At 51.1% G+C, this 25,342-nt stretch overlaps 1 protein-coding gene across 3 annotated transcripts in view; it reads right to left on the minus strand.

Annotated features, from left to right (window-relative positions):
* The window catches only part of PLEKHG4 (pleckstrin homology and RhoGEF domain containing G4), a 97,550-nt gene that overhangs the window by 23,244 nt on the left and 48,964 nt on the right, over positions 1–25,342 (minus strand). For all 3 annotated transcript variants that reach the window (XM_075326193.1, XM_075326192.1, XM_075326194.1), the window contains exons 2-13: positions 18,904–19,101; positions 16,429–18,676; positions 7,268–7,447; positions 7,000–7,123; positions 6,825–6,918; positions 5,451–5,537; positions 4,381–4,497; positions 3,438–3,536; positions 2,968–3,116; positions 1,347–1,485; positions 1,088–1,210; positions 815–1,006 (exon numbers count right to left, since the gene is read on the minus strand). In XM_075326193.1, the coding sequence (XP_075182308.1) occupies positions 815–1,006; positions 1,088–1,210; positions 1,347–1,485; positions 2,968–3,116; positions 3,438–3,536; positions 4,381–4,497; positions 5,451–5,537; positions 6,825–6,918; positions 7,000–7,123; positions 7,268–7,447; positions 16,429–18,676; positions 18,904–19,101 (3,750 nt within the window). The remainder of the gene's footprint in view (positions 1–814; positions 1,007–1,087; positions 1,211–1,346; positions 1,486–2,967; positions 3,117–3,437; positions 3,537–4,380; positions 4,498–5,450; positions 5,538–6,824; positions 6,919–6,999; positions 7,124–7,267; positions 7,448–16,428; positions 18,677–18,903; positions 19,102–25,342) is intronic.

The following is a 25,342-nucleotide window of genomic DNA, read 5'->3' on the forward strand; positions in this document are numbered from 1 at the left end:
CGGCGACATGTGTGCTGTGAGACTACGGCGACCTGTGTGCTGTGAGACTACGGCGACCTGTGTGCTGTGAGACTACGGCGACCTGTGTGCTGTGAGACTACGGCGACCTGTGTGCTGTGAGACTACGGCGACCTGTGTGCCGTGAGACTACGGCGGCCCGTGTGCTGTGAGACTACGGCGGCCCGTGTGCTGTGAGACTACGGCGGCCCGTGTGCTGTGAGACTACGGCGGCCCGTGTGCTGTGAGACTACGGCGGCCCGTGTGCTGTGAGACTACGGCGGCCCGTGTGCCGTGAGACTACGGCGACCCGTGTGCCGTGAGACTACGGCGACCTGTGTGCTGTGAGACTATGGTGCTGAGCTCCTGGCCTGCAGTACCAGCGGTGTCCACCAGAGGGCAGCAGAGAGCCGTTATGGATCCTCATTGATCTGTGATGCGATCGCCTCTAATGCCGGGGATTCCTATACGGGCAGATTGTGCCGCGACGCTCGGGGCATATAGGAACCGCAGGACTGCCCTGGAAACAAGAAGCTGCTTGTGCCGTGAGTCACCGACCGAACCCACCACAACATCTGCAGCCACTTATATCATGTAAAAACTCAGCGTTATCCCAGCGTCTGCTGCAACCCTGCGCACGGGGACCACCGCAGGCACTACAAATCCCAGCATATTGCTGTAGCCTCTCCGCCTGAGCACTTTAATATCAATCTGTAACATGTCACATTTATAAAGCAGAGCTGCAGGGAGAGACACTGGATTAGAGCAGTGCCAGCAAGCAGAGGTAGTGACGTCGTGTCATGACGTACTCACGGACCTTGTCGAAGAACTGGTAGAGCCGGATGGTCTTCTGCAGGCGGCTCCTGCCGTCCTCCAGCCTCCGGGAGAAGTCGCCCACCGTCTCCTTACACCGCTGGAGCCTGAACATGTACCTCTGGGCGTCGGGCGAGGAGAGGCCGTGCCACCGCTCCATGGTCTGGAGCAGCTCCTGCCCGCGCCTGCACTGCTCCTGGAAGACAGGACACAGACGTCAGCGGCCGGAGCCTACGACTCCCCCGGAGGCGCACAGACGCCTGCAGCCGCCACTTACACGCGCCACTCCGTCAAAATCTGCGAAGTGCCTCTGCGTCTGGAGAAGAACGTCCAGGGAATCTTCTAAGACGCTGCACTCCTGAAGCAGACGCTCGCCCACATTCTCCATCCAGCCGCTGACCTGAGGGAAAGCAGAAAGTCAGATAATCCAGGCACAGGCAGTCCGATAATCTGGAATATCTAATCCTCGGGCACGGTAATCACTAGAACGCCAATTATTCTAAGCCCCCCGCAGATGCCCCCAATCCTCGTCTTACCTCCTGAAACTGCTCCTCAAAGGCTTCATAGGCGATGACCAGCTCCATCTCCAGGATGCGCTGGTTGGAGAGTCGCACCAGGCTGTGCACGCCCTCGTCCACCCGGTTATACAGCTCCGACGCCAGCTCCATCGCCTCCCTGCAAGAAAGCGCCGCGAGCCGAGACGTCAGAGACCGCATCAGAAATGCCCTCAATACCCAGTAACCGATCCGCGGGGGTCCCCTTTACTGTTTAAAGAGGTTCTGCAGCAGCCGCAGTGCATAGGGTGCCCCAACCGCTGCAAAACCTAAATATACAGCTGCTGCAGAACCTCTTTATAAATAGTATCAGAAGGTCCAATTAGGGTAGCTCCAATTTCCTCATTAAAGGGGTTCTGCAGCAGCAGCCTCAGTGCATATGGTGCCCCAACTGCTGCAAAACCTAAATATAAAGCTGCTGCAGAACCTCTTTATAAATAGTATGAGAAGGTCTAATTAGGGTAGCGCCAATTTCCTCATTAAAGGGGTTCTGCAGCAGCAGTGCATATGGTGCCACAAATGTACAGTTGCTGCAGCTCTTTTTTATAAATAGTATGGGAAGGTCCAATTAGGGTAGCTCCAATTTCCTCATTAAAAAGAGGTTCTGCAGCAGCCGCAGTGCACATGGAGCCTCAACTGATGCAAAACTGGAATATACAGCTGCTGCAGATCTTCTTTATAAATGATATGATAAAATCCAAATAGGGTTGCTTCAATTACCTCATTAAAAAAGAGGTTCTGCAGCAGCAGCCACAGTACATATGACGCCCCAAGTGCTGCACGAGAAAGGCCAATTAGGGTAGCTCCAATTTCTTAATTTAAAAGAGGTTCTGCAGCAGCAGCCGAAGTGCAAATGGAGCCTCAACTGCTGCAAAACCGAACTATGCAGCTGCTGCAGATCTTCTTTATAAATAGCACAAGAAAGGCCAATTAGTGCAACTCCAATTTCCTCATTAAAAGGAGGTTGTGCAGCAGCCGCAGTGCATATGTTGCCCCAACTGCTGCAAAACCTAAATATATAGCTGCTGCAGAACCTCTTTATAAATAGTATGGGAAGGTCCAATTAGGGTTGCTCCACTTTCCTCGTTATAAAGAGGTTCTGCAGCAGCAGTAGTGTGCATTGTAAGGCTTCCCTGGGAATGAGCAGGACGTGTTTTGTTTCTTGGCCACACGTGGTGTGAGCAGACCCCGGCTCTCATTCCGGAGGCCCCCACCAGCGCTCTCCCTGTGGTGGGGTGATCCCGCCGGCGCCCCCCGCTGGTCGGGGTCGCACCGCTCTGCTGGCCGCCGGCGTTATCCCGCGGATCTGGTGCCAGATGACGGAGCAACGATGCGGGAAAAACATTTCTCAATTCCAGCAGCTTCAATCGAATTCCAGAGCCGGGATCCAGCGACTGGAAAAATCTGCGGCCAAGACCCTCCTGGTAGATAACCCGGACCCCGGCTTCCTCCAACAACACCTCCAGTATCAGCGGCGGCGCCTCCACTGACACGTTAACACTTCCACTGCCAGATACAATCTTAAAGGGGACCTCACATTTGTGAACAGGAACGTTTCTATTCACTGCCAGCTAGCAGAGGTCACAGTGTTAGGCGTCCCCACCTGTAATCCTCGGTGAGGGCGACACACGACTCCTCCTTCCTCAGCCGGGCCAGCACAGCGCCCCCTTCTGTCTGCAGCGTCACCAGCCTGGCATCTTCCAGCACGGCTTTCATCAATTGCCCGAAGCGCGTCAGCTGCAGACCGGCCTCCTGCCAGAGAGGAGACATCACATTACACGGGGGGCGCCGTCTACCCCACCGAAATCTGGCCGGACGGACAAGGGGCCCGATGTCACAACAGGCGAGAAAGAAGCGCAGACGTCACAGGACGAGGACGGATAGCACACAGCTGCACTCTGCTACAGTGTGTCAGGAGCGCAGGACACATTGCACCAAACCCTCAGCTGCGGGGAGTGCATGTGTGCTCAGTCCCCATGCAAGCAAATACATATTCCTTACTGGGTCATGTATGTGGATGGGCAGGTGAATAAGTTATCGGGGGGGGGGACGGGACACATCTGCATGCATCACCTCGGCCTTGTCGGGCACGGAGCTGCCCTGCATGTTCTGGATGGCGCTGTGCAGGAAGACGCAGGCGTCGCGGCAGCTGTCCTGCAGGGTCTCCAGCTTCTACAGGAAGAAAATAGCAAATATTAAAGAATGTTCTGCACTCGTGAGTCATCACCGACATGTGTCACGGCGCCGGCTGCTCGCGAGTCATCACCAAAAGTGACCGTGTTTCGCAGCATCGGCTGCTCGTGAGTCATCACTGACAGTGTCTCACGGCGACGGCTGCTCAAGGGTCATCACCGACAGTGACCGTATCTCACAGTGCCGACTGCTCGCGAGTCATCACCAAAAGTGACCGTGTTTTGCGGCATCGGCTGCTCGTGAGTCATCACTGACAGTGTCTCACAACGACGGCTGCTCAAGGGTCATCATCGACAGTGACCGTGTCGCACGGCACCAGCTGCTCGTGAGTCATCACCGACAGTGACAATGTCGCACGGCACCAGCTGCTCGTGAGTCATCACCAACAGTGACCGTGTCGCACGGCACCAGCTGCTCGTGAGTCATCACCGACAGTGACCGTATCTCACGGTGGTGGCTGCTTGAGAGTCATCACCAACAGTGACCGTGTCTCACGGTGCCGGTTGCTCATGAGTTATCACCGATGTCAGACATCACCGACAGTGACAGTGATTTGTGGCACTGGCTGCTCGAGAGTCATCACCAACAGTAACCGTATCTCACGGTGCCAACTGCTCGTGAGTCATCACCGATAATGACAGTGTCTCACAGCGCCGGATGCTCGTGAGTCATCACTAACAGTGACCATGTCTAACGGTGCCGGCTGCTCGCGTGAGTCATCACCAATAGTGACAGTGTCTCACGGAACCTGCTGCTCATGAGTCATCACCAACAGTGACCGCCGGGCACACAAATCACAACAAAATCCTGAGCGGGCACTGACCGTGCGGAACGTCAGCCAGTCCTGGTGACTGTACGGGAAGGTCCCGCTGAACGCGGCGGGGAGCTGCGAGGCCTCCACGTGTTTGTGCAAAGACTTCACTGACGTGAGAAGCTCAAACTGCAGGATAAGAAGATAAACACATTACATACGTTCTGCCACCTCCTATTATTGCTTTTACTCCCTCTACATTTTCAATATCTCCGCTTGCTGTAAGTGAATAGTTCACACTCAGAAGCTGACGTCCTGCACTGACCTAATCCTTCCCACAGCTGAGGGTCTGTCACAGTTGAATCCAGTCTGCAGCTGCACAGATCATACACTGGACACGTTCAGCTGTGACAAGTCCTGAGTGCACTGTGCCTTTAAGAGAAGGGTCGGGGGCAGGGAGTAGCGGCTGGTATAAATCTTCCTATCTGCTTTCGCTCTTCGGGGGTCAGGGGTCGGCCCCCCAACATTGTGCTTTGTTATTTTGCCCTAATGATTCGGGTGCAGATCTGTAGAGACAGTGAATTAGCCGCGGCCGCCTGTCAGGGGCCTTTGTGGCTGCAGGACGCAGCGGAGAGGTCAGGCTGTGAGCGACGCTAATCGTCACCTCTGTGCGGCCTCTGGGGACCCTGCGGGTGCGGCGCACGCTTCACAGAAGACCCCCATACGCTTTGTCACAATTAGTCAGACATTAGATTGCATTTCAGAACAATTAGGGGAAACCCTAACACAAACAATCCTGGAGGAGTCACCACTGATTAGTCACTGACCAGAAATCTGGAGGATTCGTCTTAAGGAGCTCGAGGCTGATTTGCACCAAATCTTAGGATGTTCCAGCAAACCACAAGGTGCCGGAGAGAAGGACATTTGTAGGTCCCTTTCTTCTGTGTGTTTGTGTCATGGCGGCCCAACCACCCACCCAATGTCTATATGTCAGCGATATCACCTAATGATTGCCAGGAGGAGGGAAGGAGGGTCCTGGTGCCAGACTAATCACACGTCGTGCGGGGCGGACGCAGTCACTAATATACTATATCCCGTGTATATATAAGCAGCCAATGTTACGGACCCCCGCCACTCCTCACCTGCACTCCATGAGGTCTCTCCGAGGACAGGGCCAGGTCCTTCTCCGCCAGCAGCAACACTCCGTGGATACAATGGGGGATCGCGGCCTGGAACAGAGGAACGTGACGTATATTACTGCAGCTCTGCTACATGCGGACAAAGATTATAACCGCATATACACCATCATTATGGAGATCAGAGGGGGTCCCCCTACTATCACAGCGGACCGCATTTATTAGGGGGTTTCTGCCCTGTGGGACATGTTGTATGGTGGCTGTGACAACGGACGGTGAGCAGGACTCAGTGACTGACAGCTTAGGGATTATCGATTGTACGCAGAGCTCCTGCAGACCAGCGCATTCTGTCCTGTCAAGCTCAAAAGCCTATTTAATGTCATAGGAATAATGGGGTTTCTGCGGACCCCACTATTGTCCCTTTATATTTTGCAATCAGAATGGATTAATCTTTACTTGACATTAGCGGTGAAAGATCAATAGGGTACAAGGTATCAGAATCGTCCTGTCAGGCTCAGACGTCTCTGTAATGCCATATGAAGAAGGGGGTTTCTGCGGACCCCACTATTGTCCCTTTATATTTTCCAATCAGAATGGACTAATCTTTACTTGATATTAGAGATGATAGATCAATAGGGTGTAAGGTATCAGCGAATTGTCCTGTCAGGCTTACACGCCTCTGAAATGCCATAGGAATAAAGGGGTTTCTGCGGACCCCACTATTGCCCCTTTATATTTTGCAATCAGAATGGATTAGTCTTTACTTGACATTAGAGGTGAAAGATCAATACGGTGCAAGGTATCAGCAGATTGTCCTGTCAGGTTCAGACACCTCTATAATGCCATAGGAATAAGGGGGGTTACTGCGGACCTCACTATTGTCCATTTATATTTTGAAATCAGAATGAACAGATCCTTACTTGACATTAGAGGTGAAAGATCAATAGGGTGCAAGGTATCAGCAGATTGTCCTGTCAGGCTCAGACACGTCTGTAATGCCAGAGGAATAAGGGGGGTTACTGCGGACCCCACTATTGTCCCTTTATATATTTTGTAATCAGAATGGATTAATCTTTACTTGGTATTAGAGGTGATAGATCAATAAAATGCAAGGTATCAGCAGATTGTCCTTTCAGGCTCACACGCCTCTGTAATGCCATAGGAATAAGGGGGTTTCTGCGGACCCCACTATTGTTCCTTCAGATTTTGCAATCAGAATGTACTAATCTTTACTTGGCATTAGAGGTGATAGATCAATAGGGTGCAAGGTATCAGCAGACCCTTCCCGAGGAGACCAGACGTCTTCACTATTTAAAAGCGAACGAGATACACGACAATTGACATAAATCTCCCCCAAACACAATCCTTATGTTCCGCTACCTGCACGATATGAACGGCTTTGAACAAGGCCGGTACCGGGGAGCAGCGCCGCGCGTCCACCAGCAGCGTCAGGCCCAGAGCTCTGCAGTCTCTCCTGAGGAGGGAAGAATCGGCAGTGAGCGGCACAGACGGCACCGCGGCCAGGATCATACCGCAGACACGCGCAGGCGCTCACCGTACGGTGCTGTAGAAGTACAGTAAGAGGCGCCCCAGCTCGGACGCGGTGCAGTGCGGGTTCAGCCAGCAAGTGTTCCGAGTGTTGATTATCACCAGAGCGCGGCCGCTGCGGTCCCGAGTGCCTGGAGAGAGACAATGATGAGACATGCCGGCGGTCACACAGACCTGACGAGTAGATAGTTACCGCTACGTATATACAGTATATGGCCGTGTACATGTAACAGAGTAACGCCCCTGCTGCTGTGCAGATACATGTCTCAGCTCACCGGGCAGATACTCCACGCCGCTCATCAGCACCTCCGCATTCACGTCCTTCACCCGCCAGGGACAGCTCGGACCCTCGCTCTTCCTACAGACACTTGGGGAGCTCAGGCCGTGCGGCCACAGTGGAGCGGGGTCTCTCTCCGCACGGATTTCTGGGGTCTTTTCCTGGTCATTACACCGCCCTGTAAAACAGAGGAGACTTGTGATAAACCGAGAAGACGACTGGTCACATAATGGGAAATAGCAATGAAAGGCTCTGATCACAAATCGCTACAACTGAGGATCCTGTACAAGATATTGTACTCCAGAGCTGCAATCACCACGCTGCAGGTTCTTATTGGAAACTCAATCCCGTTACCCCCCCCCGCAGTCCCCGCACCCACAACATCGGAAAATCCTGGAACAGCACTTATATCCCATAATTCCATAGGAGAATGAATGGAGGTGGAGGGTGCGCAACCTGCTGAGGACCCCGAGAGTGAGGCTCTGCAGAGCGGAGGTCATCACCATCCCATCAATATACATGGAGTTGAGAGTAGAGCGCGGCTGGACACTTCTGCACCTCAATCCTAGACATAAAGGTGGGGGCTCGCTGATCAAAACCTCTGACCTCTGCGACACATCAAAGATTTAAATTGCAGTTACATGTCGAATATCTGCCCTCAGAGCTGGATTCACAGCCACACAGCTCAATACTGCTGTATTATCTCCTCCATGCTTCTGCTTTCCAGTAACTGTTTCATCAATAACAGAGCTGGATTCACATGCACACAGCCCAGTATTGCTGTATAATGTCCTCTATGCTTCTGCTTTCCAGTAAGTGTTTTATCTCACCCTAGAGCTGGATTCACATCCACACATATCAGTACTGCTGTGCAATCTCCTCCATGCTTCTGTTAACTATCAAGTGTTTCATCTCACCCTAGAGCTGGTTCACAGCTAAACTGCTCAGTACTGCTGTACTATCTACTCTGTGCTTCTGCTTTCCAGTAAGTGTTTTATCTCCCCCTTGAGCTGGATTCACATCTACCCCAGCTCAGTACTGCTGTACAATGTCCTCCATGATTCTGTTTACTATCAAGTGTTTTATCTCATCCTAGAGCTGGTTCACAGCTACCCAGCTCAGTACTGCTGTACTATCTCCTCCATTTTTCTGCTTTCCAGTAAGTGTTTTATCTAACCCTAGAGCTAGATTCACAGCTACACATCTCAGTAATGTGTTAGTGTCCGCCATGCTTCTCCTTTTAAGTAAATGTTTCATCTCACTCCAGTGCTGGATTCACAACTACATAGCTGTGTACTTCTGTACAATGTCCTCCATGCTTCTGCTTTCCAGTAAGTGTTTTATCTCACCCTAGAGCTGGTTGCACAGCCACACAGCTCAGTCCTGCTGTACTATGTACTCCATGCTGTTAATTTACTGTGTTTATATCCCTCCAGAGCTGGATTCACAGCTGCACTGCTCAGTATTGCTGTACAATATCCTCCATGCTTCCACTTTACATTAAATATTTTATCTCACCCCAGTGCTGGATTCACAGGCACACTGCTCAGTACTGCTGAAAGATCTCCTCCATGCTTCTGCTTTCCAGTAAGTGTTTTATCTCACCCTGATGCTGGATTCACAGCCACACAGCTCAGTGCTGATGTACAATTTCCTCCATGCTTCTATTTTGTAGTAAGTGTTCTCTCACCCTAGAGCGGGATCTACAGCTACCCAGCTCAGTACTTCTGTACTATCTCCTCCATGCGTCTCCTTTCCAGTAAGTGGTTTATCTCACCCTGATGCTGGATGCACAGCCACACAGCCCAGTTCTGCTGTACAATGTCCTCCATGCTTCTGCTTTCCAGTAAGTGTTTTATCTCACCCTAGAGCTGGATTCACATCTACCCCAGTTCGGTACTGCTGTACAATGTCCTCCATGCTTCTGTTTACTAATTAGTGTTTTAGCTCACCCCAGTGCTGGATTCACATCTACCCCAGTTCGGTACTGCTGTACAATGTCCTCCATGCTTCTGTTTACTAATTAGTGTTTTATCTCACCCCAGTGCTGGATTCACATCTACCCCAGCTCAGTCGTGATGTACAATGTCTTCCATGCTTCTGTTTTCCAGTCAGTGTTTTATCTCACCCTAGTGCTGGTTGCACAGCTCAGTACTGCTGTACAATGTCCTGTTGAAAAATGCAGCATACAAATAGTATGCTGGTCAGGAATCCGCTATCCCTCGTGTACATAACGGCTTATTCTGATCTCCTGAAATGAGAGGAACGCGACGTTCTACAACTGTGGAATAACTTTGTATTGATTCTCATCATCTTCACGCTCTGCTCCGGTGACCGGAAACATTGCTGCTTCATTCAAAAGTAAAAAACGTCCCCGTCACTGACATGTGCGTACAAGCCCGAGGTCTGGCACACTGTAACAAGCTCTGCAGCTGTGCGAGGCGGCCCACATCTACAGCAATAAGGAACTGCACTGTGTTTCTTGGCAATATGTAGTTTTTGCACATGGCTGTCACACGTCTCGGTGTACGGGCACCCCCCCTCGGTGCACACGGCTGGCACACGTCTCGGTGTACGGGCACCCCCCCTCGGTGCACACGGCTGGCACACGTCTCGGTGCACGGGCACCCCCCCTCGGTGCACACGGCTGGCACACGTCTCGGTGTACGGGCACCCCCCCTCGGTGCACACGGCTGGCACACATCTCGGTGTACGGGCACCCCCCCCCCTCGGTGCACACGGCTGGCACACGTCTCGGTGTACGGGCACCCCCCCTCGGTGCACACGGCTGTCACACGTCTCGGTGTACAGGCACCCCCCCCCTCGGTGCACATGGCTGTCACACGTCTCGGTGTACGGGCACCCCCTCCTCAGTGCACACGGCTGTCACATGTCTCGGTGTACGGGCACCCCCCCTCGGTGCACACGGCTGGCACACGTCTCGGTGTACGGGCACCCCCTCCTCAGTGCACACGGCTGTCACATGTCTCGGTGTACGGGCACCCCCCTCGGTGCACACGGCTGGCACACGTCTCGGTGTACGGGCACCCCCCCTCGGTGCACACGGCTGGCACACGTCTCGGTGTACGGGCACCCCCCCTCGGTGCACATGGCTGTCACACGTCTCGGTGTACGGGCACCCCCCCTCAGTGCACATGGCTGGCACACGTCTCGGTGTACGGGCACCCCCCCTCGGTGCACACGGCTGTCACACGTCTCGGTGTACGGGCACCCCCCCTCAGTGCACACGGCTGTCACACGTCTCGGTGTACGGGCACCCCCCCCTCGGTGCACACGGCTGTCACACGTCTCGGTGTACGGGCACCCCCCCTCAGTGCACACGGCTGTCACACGTCTCGGTGTACGGGCACCCCCCCTCAGTGCACATGGCTGGCACACGTCTCGGTGTACGGGCACCCCCCCTCGGTGCACACGGCTGTCACACGTCTCGGTGTACGGGCACCCCCCCTCGGTGCACACGGCTGTCACACGTCTCGGTGTACGGGCACCCCCCCTCGGTGCACACGGCTGTCACACGTCTCGGTGTACGGGCACCCCCCCTCGGTGCACACGGCTGTCACACGTCTCGGTGTACGGGCACCCCCCCTCAGTGCACATGGCTGGCACACGTCTCGGTGTACGGGCACGCACCCCCCCCTCGGTGGACACGGCGAGGCCACACGTCACTCTCTGGAGGTGATTAACCCTTTTTGGACGCGTGTTCTCACTTCTCACCGTACGTGGATTAATCATTATTTACAAAACTTCCTTTATAGTTTGACATTAACTTTTTAGTTTGTGCAGAATTCTCCATCCGCAGCCGACAATGACACACGGGGTTAACCATCCAGGATCCGGGCCCGGCCTCGCCCGCAGGGTGACACATCAGACCGGCCGCCCGGTGACACAGCCGCACAGAGTGTCTACAATACGGAGCCCCGCCATCCAATGAATAAACCAATACAGACGCCCCGGACCCCCGCACATCCCCCAGACGTGCAGGAAACGCAGCGCACGGGAAGGACAGGGGTCAGCCGTGTACACGGGATATTTTAGTCTGGAGCCAGGAGGGAGATGGTTAATCACGTGACTCCCATGGACACCGGGGAGGGCAGGATCACACACAGTCGGGGGGGATCGGTAATGGACACTATGATCGCAACACGTTTCCCGTCCATTGGGAATTTCCAGCAAATTATTTCTGCAGATGAATGAATCAATGCGTCCATCAGATCCCCGAGGACAGGAGCGGACGACCTCAGACATGGGGTGTCCGGACGAATCACAGCCCCCCGATACCGAGCGAATGCAGAATGATGGACGCAGCTCCGCTCAATACATTACATGGACGCCAGCGAGGCGCATCATGATGGGTTTTCTAGCCCGTGGGGGTGCAGCGAAGGGCGATTTTGAGACATCTCCATTGTGGTCCCCTCTCACCCTACTGTCCTTCATCATCAGATAAGACCCCATTGCAATGCAGTGGGCATTTTTCACCCTGTCACTATCATCAGATAAGACCCCATTGCATTGCAGTGGGTACCTTTCACCCTACTGTCCTCCATCATCAGATAAGACCCCATTGCATTGCGGTGGGCTCCTTTCACCCTACTGTCCTCCATCATCAGATAAGACCCCATTGCATTGCGGTGGGCACCTTTCACCCTGCTATCCTCTATCATCAGATAAGGCCCCATTGCGTTATGGTGGGCACCTCTCACCCTACTGTCCTCCATTATCAGATAAGACCCCATTGCATTGTGGTGGGCACCTTTCAACCTACTGTCCTGTATCATCAGATAAGACCCCACTGCATTATGGTGGGCTCCTTTCACCCTACTGTCCTCCATCATCAGATAAGACCCCATTGCATTGTGGTGGGCACCTCTCACCCTACTCTCCTCCATCATCAGATAAGACCCCATTGCACTGCGGTGGGCTCCTTTCACCCTACTATTCTCTATCATCAGATAAGACCCCATTGCATTGCGGTGGACACCTTTCACCCTACTGTCCTCCATCATCAGATAAGACCCCATTGCATTGTGGTGGGCTCCTTTCACCCTACTGTTCTCTATCATCGGATAAGACCCCATTGCATTGCGGTGGGCACCTCTCACCCTACTGTCCTCCATCAGATAAAACCCCATTGCGCTTCCGTTCACCAGTCCTTGCAATATTTATGGGATGACATCAGAGGGTCTACAATGTCGGCAGCCATCCCATAATATCCCGACCTCTCCTAAAACAGAAAGGGAATAAAGGAGATATCAGGAAATACTCGGGAGGATCCGCAAGAGAGAAATATGACGGGACGTCCCGAATACTCTGCTACAGCTTAGGAAGGAGATATATATATATATATATATATATCTGTATACACCTCATATATCTATAGGAGTGGTCCGACGTCCGAGCGCCAGACTGACAAACGGCTTTGTTTGCAAGGACCAATAATTGCCGTTCCCGGCCACAGACAAACACCCCGATATTTACTCTCACAGCCGCTGGGTGGACCGGAGCGGAGCGTTGTGCACCCAGCGGAGACATTTCCCACTCAGTACATATTTGCAGTCCCCTTCCTGCACCGATCACTGGGGAGTTTATAGCCAATCACTAACCATCTGATTGACCCTAAAGACACAGATGACCTGCACTCGTTCTCAGTCACCAGCCCAAAGTGCCCCTGAGGCAGCTTCCTCCGGCCCGCAGGCCCCTGACGATCGTGGCCCTATGTCGGGGGCCGCAGCCATCTGACCTTTACATCAGATTTTTTATTTCCACCTCCACGCAGGGGAACTCTCTGCAGAGCATTACCAATGGCAGCCACCGGCCAATCAGAGGCCAGCAAGTGACATCCTTCTATGACATCACCTGCCGGCCTTTGATTGGCCAGCGGCTGCCAGTGGAGAATCTCTGCAGAGAGTTCCTCTGCGTGATGGCAGAAACGAAAAATCTGAAGTAAAGCGCAGATGGATGCAGCCCCCGACATAGGGCCACGATCGTCAGGGGTCTGCGGGCTGCAAGAAGCAGGAAAGAGGACTTTTTATGTGTAAATGTGAAAACAGCATAATGAGGCATAAATAGGGGACATTACTTCTGCATGGGGCATTGCTAAAAGAAGGGGACAAGGATGGGCACATTACTACAGGATGGGAACAAGGATGGGCACATTACTACAAGGTGAGGACAAGGATGGGCACATTACTACAGGATGGGAACAAGGATGGGCACATTACTACAAGGTGAGGACAAAGATGGGCACATTACTACGGGATGGGAACAAGGATGGGCACATTACTACAAGGTGAGGACAAGGATGGGCACATTACTACGGGATGGGAACAAGGATGGGCACATTACTACAAGGTGAGGACAAGGATGGGCACATTACTACAGGATGGGGACAAGGATGGGCACATTACTACAGGATGGGGACAAGGATGGGCACATTACTACAGGATGGGGACAAGGATGGGCACATTACTACAGGATGGGGACAAGTATGGACATATTACTACGGGATGAGGACAAGGATGGGCACATTAGTACGGGATGGGGACAAGGATGGGCACATTACTACAGGATGGGGACAAGGATGGGCACATTACTACAGGATGGGGACAAGGATGGACATATTACTACAGGGGACAAGGATGGGCAAATTACTACAGGATGGGAACAAGAATGGACATACTACAGGGGCCAAGGATGGGCACATCACTACAGGGGGCAAGGATGGGCACATTACTACAGGATGAGGACAAGAATGGGCACATTACTACAGGATGGGGACAAGGATAGGCACATTACTACAAGATGGTGACAAGGATAGGCACATTACTACAGGATGGTGACAAGGATGGGCACATTACTACAGGATGGTGACAAGGATAGGCACATTACTACAGGAGACAAGGATAGGCACATTACTACAGGAGACAAGGATAGGCACATTACTACAGGAGACAAGGATGGGCACATTACTACAGGAGACAAGGATGGGCACATTACTACAGGAGACAAGGATGGGCACATTACTACAGGGGACAAGGATGGGCACATTACTACAGGGGACAAGGATGGGCACATTACTACAGGGGACAAGGATGGGCACATTACTACAGGGGACAAGGATGGGCACATTACTACAGGGGACAAGGATGGGCACATTACTACAGGAGACAAGGATGGGCACATTACTACAGGGGACAAGGATGGGCACATTACTACAGGGGACAAGGATGGGCACATTACTACAGGGGACAAGGATGGGCACATTACTACAGGGGACAAGGATGGGGACATTACTACAGGGGACAAGGATGGGCACATTACTACAGGGGACAAGGATGGGCACATTACTACAGGAGACAAGGATGGGCACATTACTACAGGGGACAAGGATGGGCACATTACTACAGGGGACAAGGATAGGCACATTACTACAGGGGACAAGGATAGGCACATTACTACAGGAGACAAGGATAGGCACATTACTACAGGAGACAAGGATAGGCACATTACTACAGGAGACAAGGATAGGCACATTACTACAGGAGACAAGGATGGGCACATTACTACAAGATGGTGACAAGGATAGGCACATTACTACAGGAGACAAGGATAGGCACATTACTACAGGGGACAAGGATGGGCACATTACTACAGGGGACAAGGATAGGCACATTACTACAGGAGACAAGGATGGGCACATTACTACAGGGGACAAGGATGGGCACATTACTACAGGGGACAAGGATGGGCACATTACTACAAGATGGTGACAAGGATAGGCACATTACTACAGGATGGTGACAAGGATGGGCACATTACTACAGGGGACAAGGATGGGCACATTACTACAGGAGACAAGGATGGGCACATTACTACAGGAGACAAGGATGGGCACATTACTACAGGAGACAAGGATGGGCACATTACTACAGGAGACAAGGATGGGCACATTACTACAGGAGACAAGGATGGGCACATTACTACAGGGGACAAGGATGGGCACATTACTACAGGGGACAAGGATGGGCACATTACTACAGGAGACAAGGATGGGCACATTACTACAGGGGACAAGGATGGGCACATTACTACAGGGGACAAGGATGGGCACATTACTACAGGGGACAAGGATGGGCACATTACTACAGGGGACAAGGATAGGCACATTACTACAGGGGACAAGGATGGGCACATTACTACAGGAGACAAGGATGGGCACATTACTACAGGGGACAAGGATGGGCACATTACTACAGGGGACAAGGATAGGCACATTACTACAGGGGACAAGGATAGGCACATTACTACAGGAGACAAGGATGGGCACATTACTACAGGAGACAAGGATGGGCACATTACTACAGGAGACAAGGATGGGCACATTACTACAGGAGACAAGGATGGGCACATTACTACAGGGGACAAGGATGGGCACATTACTACAGGGGACAAGGATGGGCACATTACTACAGGGGACAAGGATGGGCACATTACTACAGGGGACAAGGATGGGCACATTACTACAGGGGACAAGGATGGGCACATTACTACAGGAGACAAGGATATGCACATTACTACAGGGGACAAGGATAGGCACATTACTACAGGAGACAAGGATAGGCACATTACTACAGGAGACAAGGATAGGCACATTACTACAGGAGACAAGGATGGGCACATTACTACAGGAGACAAGGATGGGCACATTACTACAGGAGACAAGGATGGGCACATTACTACAGGGGACAAGGATGGGCACATTACTACAGGGGACAAGGATGGGCACATTACTACAGGATGGGAACAAGAATGGACATATTACTACAGGGGACAAGGATGGGCACATTTCTACAGGATGGGCACATTTCTACAGGATGAAGACAAGATGGGCACATTACTACAGAGGACATGACTGCTGGGGGGGGGAGGGAGATAATGACTGCTGGATTTTTTGAGAATTGACACACCACCCAAGTTATGCTCGTTTTTTCAGGTTTTGTTTTTTTTTTACAAATTTTGACACACCAAGCTCAAAAGGTTGGCTATCACTGGTTTAAAGAAAGACTTGGGTATCAACAAAGAGAGAAGGGTAATCCTTATTTTCTAAGTAATCTTATTTTCGGGCATCTGGGCCAGCCTTACCTCTCTCAGCTACGTCCTGATGGGCGACGTCCCCTCCTGTGACCTCCGGAGGCTCCTCGGTGGCAGCGCCCTGCTCCTCCTCTGTATCCTCGTGCAGGGTCTCTAGAGGTAGTTGTGTTGGTGGTGATTGTGCTCGCTTGACATATTGGGGGCTTCTTGGTGGACTTTCATGTCCCACATGGCAATAAGGTAATTCTGGTTTAGGGTCAGGAAGGTCGTCTGCGTCTCCTTTCACCATCACAACATCCACTGAATTATGGTGATCATCACCAGCGAAGGAAAAACTCTGTACGACGTCAGGAACGACTTGTACGCTTTGGTCATTAAAATCCCCAGACCGCGATGCTTCCCGAGCTACAGGCAGCCCGTGTTGTTCTGAGACTTTTCTACTGAGACCAGTGACATGGTCCGTGTCTTCTGCACCGTCAACATAGTCCGTTCTTACTGTTCCCCCAACATTGCCCGTGTTTTCAGCACCTACCACATCAGTCCCATTTTTCGTGCCCTCCACCTCATCTGTGTTTTCAGCACCCACCACCTTGTCCCCATTTCCTGCACCCTCCATATTGCCCCTGTTTTCGACACCATCCACATAGTTTGTGTTTTCAGCACTCACCATATTACCCCCACTTTCCGTGCCCTCACCCTTTTCCAGGTTTTCAGCACTGACCACCTTGTCCCCATTTTCTGCACCTTCCATATTGCCCTTGTTTTCAGCACTGACCACCTTGTCCCCATTTTCCACACCCTCCATATTATCCGTGTTTTCAGCAGCCTCCACCTTGTCCCCATTTTCCACACCCTCCATATTGTCCGTGTTTTCAGCAGCCTCCACCTTGTCCCCATTTTCCACACCCTCCATATTGCCAGTGTTTTCAGCAGCCTCCACCTTGTCCCCATTTTCCACACCCTCCATATTGCCAGTGTTTTCAGCCCCCGTCATCTTGTCCCCATTTTCCACACCCTCGACACTGCCTGAGTCCCCTAGTGGAGGGTCACCACAGTTTGGTGGCTGAGGCCCTGTTTGGTCCCTATCCTCCTCGTTGGGATAGTAAACACAAGTTTTGGAAAGGTTCCGATTAGGACGCTCCCCGTCCTCTATTCCTGGACTGTCATGTGTCCTCGAATGCTCTGTAGCAGGTTCCGGTGATGCGTCTGTCGCCCCCCACACATCCTCGGTGTTTTGTATGAAGTGGCTTCTGCTTTCCTCCGGGCTTGATGACGCTGTGCTATAATTATCCGACTCTGGACTTGGCCACTCGCAGCATGGTCGGCCGTTATCTGTCTCCGTGATAACATTGTTTTCTGCATCCTCAGATAACGCAGAGGAGGCCTCATGTTCTAGACTGAAGGTTGGCTGGAAACTCTTGGTTCCATGGTCAGTGGAGCGTGTGCGGTTAGGTATGGAGGATTCAATGTCCACCAGGTCGATAGTCTCTGGATTGTGTATGTGATTTGTCTCGTAATGTGTCACGCTCGCTCCCATATTGGCGTCGGGGTCGGGCGGGTGCACGTGGCGGTGGATGAAGCTCCCACCGCTGCTTACAATACTTAACGTTGGGTTATTCTTGGCTCTTTGGTGTGACTTGTGTTGGCTTTTGAAGTTTAAGGCTATAGACTGAGTTAAGGAGCCCTTCTGAGGGCCAAAACGTGGCACCGAAATATCACGCAGCTCCACATATTCTCCTTCAATCTCACTGGAGCAATCTGGTTTGACATCCAATGTAATATCGGCTGTGCGGCCGTGACTGGTGGATGGAGCTTCCAGAACAGCTTCCTCATCTTGGACCATCAATACTTCCAGGGGATGGTGGGCCGGACCCTCCTTACCTTCCGGTAGAAACTCCTTTGAAACTTCTGCCAACTCCTCAATTGATGGCTTCTTCTCTATAAACTCAGGATGAACGATCAGCTCCCATGACACCCGGTGGAGTTGGCCGTCACAGGTCAGGAGGACCTTCTCCAGCGAGGCCCCGATCCGATCAGAGTTGATGAATTCCAACCATTCCAGGGTGAAGATGGACGTGTAGGACCCCTCCGGGAGCAGAACCTCCTCCACGTTATGTAGATCCTGGGCAAGACATTTCAGTACGATCCGCGGGGTCTTCCTCAAATAAGGCACGACTTGGAGGTAGAAGTCTCCGGGCTGGAGAAGTCGCCAGTCAATGGACGCCAGCTGGAGTACGATCTTCTCGTGGATACAGAGGGGCCACCCAGCATGTCGGAAGAGAAGACCACAATACTGTAACTGCGGAAGAAGGAGACAACAGTGAATATCAGGGCAGGAGCGCAGACCTAACAACCATGACCATGATGGACAAAGCCAACTGCCCAATCCAGCAATGCCGGCTGACACCTGCGGGATTTACTCTAGGTGTGAACTAGGTCTTACAAACTGTACGGGAGCAGAGTGATCGTGAATGGGACCGATCTGTTGCATGTTCTCCGGTCGCGGCCCCCCACCCTCATACTCACACAAGCCTCCTGTTGCAGACCCTGTAAAATTCGTTTTGCCGGGATCAGAAAATCGATGAGATAACGGAGGCCGTCTCCGCGGTAGGTCTTCTCCACCACGTCCAGGACTTGGCACAGTAAGGTGGCGGCGGTGGACTCGAATGGATGGTAGAGGGAGGAGAGGGTCTTCTGGATGCACCCGTCCAGAGACTCGGAATCCTGCGGAGGGAGAGAAATGCGCAGCTGCTTCAGCCGTTTCCATTTACAGATCATCCTTTACACTCAGACCGAAAAATACAGTAAACCCCCCCCCCCCCCCGCAGCCTTGACCTATGGTGAGAAGGAAGGCGCTGAACGGATAAGTTTAGGCGCCCTCACTATGGGGACAACATGGCGCCATATTTTAGGTGACGTGCCGTATTATGAATGTCCTGCATAGCTGAGCGCTACCTGTGTGCCAGCGCCCGGCGGATTATATGTGCAATACTGGAGATTCGGTGTCAGCTCCGCCGCACAGCACACAAAGACGCCGGCGAGGAACCGCATCACACTCCATCTCATCACTCACACCAGATTACTAATGGGGGAGGGGACGTGGATATTAATTACTGCCATTCTCACACTGATCGAGAAGAAACAATGATGGATCCTGGCGCAGATGTGCGAAGACCGTAACGTGAGGAGGACGGACTGAGGAGTGTCAGGTATTGCAGAGAAAAGGTACAAGGAGAAGAAAGTGCAGCACCGCAACGTACAGAACACAAAGGAAAGGTACAAGGAGCAGAACGAAGTGCAGCATCGCAACGTACAGGACACAAAGAAGTGCAGCACCACAATGTACAGGACCTGAAGGATGGTACAAGGAGGAGAACAAAGTGCAGCACCGCAACGTACAGGACACGAAGGAAAGGTGCAAGGAGCAGAATGAAGCGCAGCACCGCAACGTACAGGACACGAAGGAAAGGTGCAAGGAGCAGAATGAAGTGCAGCACCGCAACATACAGGACACAAAGGAAAGGTACAAGGTGAAGAACGAAGTGCAGCACCGCAACGTACAGGACACAAAGGAAAGGTACAAGGTGAAGAACGAAGTGCAGCACCGCAACGTACAGGACACGAAGGAAAGGTGCAAGGAGCAGAACTAAAGCGGGCTTTACACGCTGCGATATCGGTCCAGATATCGCTAGCGTGGGTACCCGCCCCCATCTGTTGTGCGACACAGGCAAATCGCTGCCCGTGTCTCACATCATCGCCCGGACCCGTCACACATACTTACCTGCCCGGCGACGTCGCTGTGACCGGCGAACCGCCTCCTTTCTAAGGGGGCAGTCCATGCGGCGTCACAGCGACGTCACTGAGCGGCCGCCCAATAGAAGCGGAGGGGCGTAGATGAGCGGGACGTAACCTCCCGCCCACCTCCTTCCTTCCGCATAGCGGCCGGGAGGCAGGTAAGGTGAGGTTCCTCGTTACTGCGGTGTCACACGGAGCGATGTGTGCTGCCGCAGGAACGAGGAACAACCTCGTTACTGCTGCAGTAACGATTTTTGAGAATGGACCCCCATGTCACCGATAAGCGATTTTGCACGTTTTTGTAACGATGCAAAATCGCTCATAGGTGTCACACGCAACAGCATCGCTAATGTGGCCGGATGTGCGTCACCAATTCCGTGACCCCAACAAGTTCGCATTAACGATGTCGTAGAGTGTAAAGCCCCCTTAAGTGCAGCATCGCAACGTACAGGACACAAAGGAAAGGTGCAAGGAGCAGAACGAAGTGCAGCATCGCAACGTACAGGACACAAAGGAAAGGTGCAAGGAGCAGAACGGAGTGCAGCACCGCAACATACAGGACACAAAGGAAAGGTACAAGGAGAAGAATGCAGTGCACCAGCAGAATAGTGAGTGCAGCTCTGGAGTACAATACAGGAGGTAACTCAGGATCAGTAATGTATGTACACAGTGACTGCACCAGCAGAATAGTGAGTGCAGCTCTGGAGTATAATACAGGAGGTAACTCAGGATCAGTAATGTATGTACACAGTGACTGCACCAGCAGAATAGTGAGTGCAGCTCTGGAGTATAATGCAGGAGGTAACTCAGGATCAGTAATGTAATGTATGTACACAGTGACTGCACCAGCAGCATAGTGAGTGCAGCTCTGGAGTATAATACAGGAGGTAACTCAGGATCAGTAATGTAATGTATGTACACAGTGACTGCACCAGCAGAATAGTGAGTGCAGCTCTGGAGTATAATACAGGAGGTAACTCAGGATCAGTAATGTAATGTATGTACACAGTGACTGCACCAGCAGAATAGTGAGTGCAGCTCTGGAGTATAATACAGGAGGTAACTCAGGATCAGTAATGTAATGTATGTACACATTGACTGCACCAGCAGAATAGTGAGTGCAGCTCTGGAGTATAATGCAGGAGGTAACTCAGGATCAGTAATGTAATGTATGTACACAGTGACTGCACCAGCAGAATAGTGAGTGCAGCTCTGGAGTATAATACAGGAGGTAACTCAGGATCAGCAATGTAATGTATGTACACAGTGACTGCACCAGCAGAATAGTGAGTGCAGCTCTGGAGTATAATACAGAAGGTAACTCAGGATCAGTAATGTAATGTATGTACACAGTGACTGCACCAGCAGAATAGTGAGTGCAGCTCTGGAGTATAATACAGGAGGTAACTGAGGATCAGTAATGTAATGTATGTACACAGTGACTGCACCAGCAGAATAGGGAGTGCAGCTCTGGAGTATAATACTGGAGGTAACTCAGGATCAGTAATGTAATGTATGTACACAGTGACTGCACCAGCAGAATAGTGAGTGCAGCTCTGGAGTATAATACAGGAGGTAACTCAGGATCAGTAATGTAATGTATGTACACAGTGACTGCACCAGCAGAATAGTGAGTGCAGCTCTGGAGTATAATACAGGACAGGTAATGTAATGAGCTGTCCTGTGTTTTACCTTTGGTTAATTCTGCTTGTTGCACATTATAGCGGTGATTTTTGGAGCCGGCTTGTGTAGGACGTTGGCATTTCCTACGTCATATTAAACAAAGGAACCATTTAATTAGCACAATAAACTGCCAATAGGACACGAGGGGCTTCCTGCAGGCACAGACCCCGCCGCTCCCCCCGCCCGCACACAGCTATTAAATGCTCTTTGTTCTGCGCTGATCTCTTCATTCTACTTTATGAATGGAAACAGAGGTAATGAGCGCTGTCTGTACAGTCACCACCTGAACTGTGCCGTACCGCGGCTTCCTCCGGCCCCCACCCACCGTGATCCGTGCACCCATCTATATCCAGCGCTGCACTCGCTGGCTGCCATCTGTCCGGACGTCACTGTACAGATGGATTTTCTTCGCGCCGATGAGCAAGAAGTGAAACATCAGAACATGAAATGCAACTCAGCTGGTTTTCCCAGTATACAGCACAGTACACAGCACCAGCGATCACCTGGCTCCGCACCGGTCCTGCCTCGTCTGCAGCGCTCATCCTGACAGGCAGGACCGGACTGTGGTGAACAGCTCAGCTACATGTCATCCCGAGCGTCACTGATTGACGGCTCACACATAACAATCCCATCAATCAGACAGTCATGGTGTGACAATCCTTCCCTCTGAGGGGCCACCCAGCTTTTCAGGGCTCCTGAACGGCAGATCTGGATAGTTATGGAACAATCATCTCCATAGATCGACACTGGAAGGGAAAACGTCAGGAAGGTCCAAGTGTCCGGAGCAGTAAAGATGGCGGCGTCTGTGCGATACATTGTAGCCGAATTCCGAGCAAAGCGAGTCCAGACAAGACACAATGTAACGAGCGGCGGTGACACGTCCGTCCTGGGGGGCAACATCAGCGCAGAACGAGCCCCGAATCCCCCCGGGAGGCTGCGCACAGGACGTGTGAACGGAGCCATTGTCCTCAGTCACTTCCTAATATTAGGAAACTTTCAAGACAGTCCCAAAGGTCAGCTTCCCATGGGTCCAACCGGGGGGCGCGTGAGAAAACCGCACCGGCCGACCCCCGAGACTGCAACCCTCAAATCTCCCAGCATGGGGGTTGTAGTATCATGGCGAAGGCTGCATGTGAAGAGCTCTTGTCTCCATGAGATGAATGGTGTGGCCTCCATGCTTTACACTGCAGGCGCCACTCTACAAGGAAATCAGGTCATTGATGAGAATAAAAAACCTGTTCCTTTACAGATTATAAAGCGCTCAATGATCTCTACTCTGCAGATGATATTTATTGGGACCCGCGGGCGTCAGTCACACACCCAGGTGCATATATATATATTATATATATATATATATATATATATATATATATATATATATATATACACACATACACACATACATACACATATATATATATATATATATATTTATTTATATATTATATACATACACAGTACAGACCAAAAGTTTGGACACACCTTCTCGTTGAAAGAGTTTTCTTTATTTCCATGACTCTGAAAATTGTAGATTTACATTGAAGGCATCAAAACTATGAATTATCACATGTGGAATGAAATACTTAACAACGAAGTGTGAAACAACTGAAAATATGTCTTATCAAAAAATCGTGTAAAAAACACGTATAGGAGACTTATTCAAAAATATCAAATTTTATTAATATCAATATAACCAAAGAAGATAAAATCATTATACATGCAAACAAGTATGAGGTAAGTGGATTCTAATATTCACCCACCCATCAATGAACCACCCAGGTCAGCCCATCATGGTATAGAGACCATAGATAAACAGCAAGTGCAATAGTGCTAAAAGCACATAATGTGAACGGATAATCACATCAAACAATCATCCTATATGAACTTACCCATGGTGTAAAGAGAGTAGGCCAGACAGGGGTGGTTCAGAGGTGGACAGGCAAATACCCTTCAACCCGGACGCGCGTGTCGCCAAAGCTTCATCAGCGGGGTGCAGGCGAATGCCTGGCCTACTCTCTTTACACCATTTACATCGATTTTTTGAGTCGATTTTGGAGTATATTCTATGACATCCTTTTGATTGGGGTTTTATATTTAATCCACTAGGATGAAATCATATTATGAGATTTTCCCCTATTCGTCTATGCTATATTTTGTAGTGAAAATATGTCTTATGTTCTGGGTTCTTCACAGTCGCCGCCTTTTGCTGTGATTACTGCTTTGCACACTCTTGGCTTCTCTTGTCACCGGAAATGGTCTTCACTTCACAGGTGCGCCCTGTCAGGTTTAATAAGTGGGATTTCTTATAAATGGGGTTGGGACCATCAGTTGTGTTGTGCAGGAGTCTGGTGGATACACAGCTGATAGTCCTACTGAATACACTGTTAGGATTTGTATTATGGCAAGAAAAAAGCAGCTAAGTAAAGAAAAACGAGTGGCCATCATTACTTTAAGAAATAAAGATCAGTCAGTCCGAAAAATTGGGAAAACTTTGAAAGTGTCCCCAAGTGCAGTGGCAAAACCATCAAACACTACAAAGAAACTGGCTCACATGAGGACCGTCCCAGGAAAGGAAGACCAAGAGTCACCTCTGCTGCGGAGGATAAGTTTATCCGAGTCACCAGCCTCAGAAATCGCAGGTTAACAGCAGCTCAGATTAGAGACCAGGTCAATGCCACACAGAGGTCTAGCAGCAGACACATCTCTAGAACAACTATTAAGAGGAGACTTTGTGCAGCAGCCTTCATGGTAAAATAGCTGCTAGGAAACCACTGCTAAGGACAGGCAACAAGCAGAAGAGACTTGTTTGGGCTAAAGAACACAAGGAATGGACATTAGACCAGTGGAAATCTGTGCTTTGGTCTGATGAGTCCAAATTTGAGATCTTTGGATCCAACCACCGTGTCTTTGTAGAAAAGGTGAACGGATGGACTCTACATGGCTGGTTCCCACCGTGAAGCATGGAGGAGGAGGTGTGATGGTGTGGGTGTGCTTGGCTGGTGACACTGTTGGGGATTTATTCAACATTGAAGGCTATTCATATACATGCTATTCCATCCGGTTTGCGTTTAGTTGGACCATCATTTATTTTTCAACAGGACAATGACCCCAAACACACCTCCAGGCTGTGTAAGGGTTATGTTACTAAGAAGGAGAGTGATGGGGTGCTACACCAGATGACCTGGCCTCCACAGTCACCAGACCTGAACCCAATCGAGATGGTTTGGGGTGAGCTGGACCGCAGAGTGAAGGCAAAAGGGCCAACAAGTGCTAAGCATCTCTGGGAACTCCTTCAAGACTGTTGGAAACCATTTCCGGTGACTACCTCTTGAAGCTCATCAAGAGAATGCCAAGAGTGTGCAAAGCAGTAATCAAAGCGAAAGGTGGTTACTCTGAAGAACCTAGAATATAAGACAGATTTTCAGTTGTTTCACACTTTTTTGTTAAGTATTTCATTCCACATGTGATAATTCATAGTCTTGATGCC

The sequence above is a fragment of the Anomaloglossus baeobatrachus genome, chromosome 10 (assembly GCF_048569485.1).
Source record: "Anomaloglossus baeobatrachus isolate aAnoBae1 chromosome 10, aAnoBae1.hap1, whole genome shotgun sequence".
In the NCBI taxonomy this organism is placed as follows: domain Eukaryota; kingdom Metazoa; phylum Chordata; class Amphibia; order Anura; family Aromobatidae; genus Anomaloglossus; species Anomaloglossus baeobatrachus.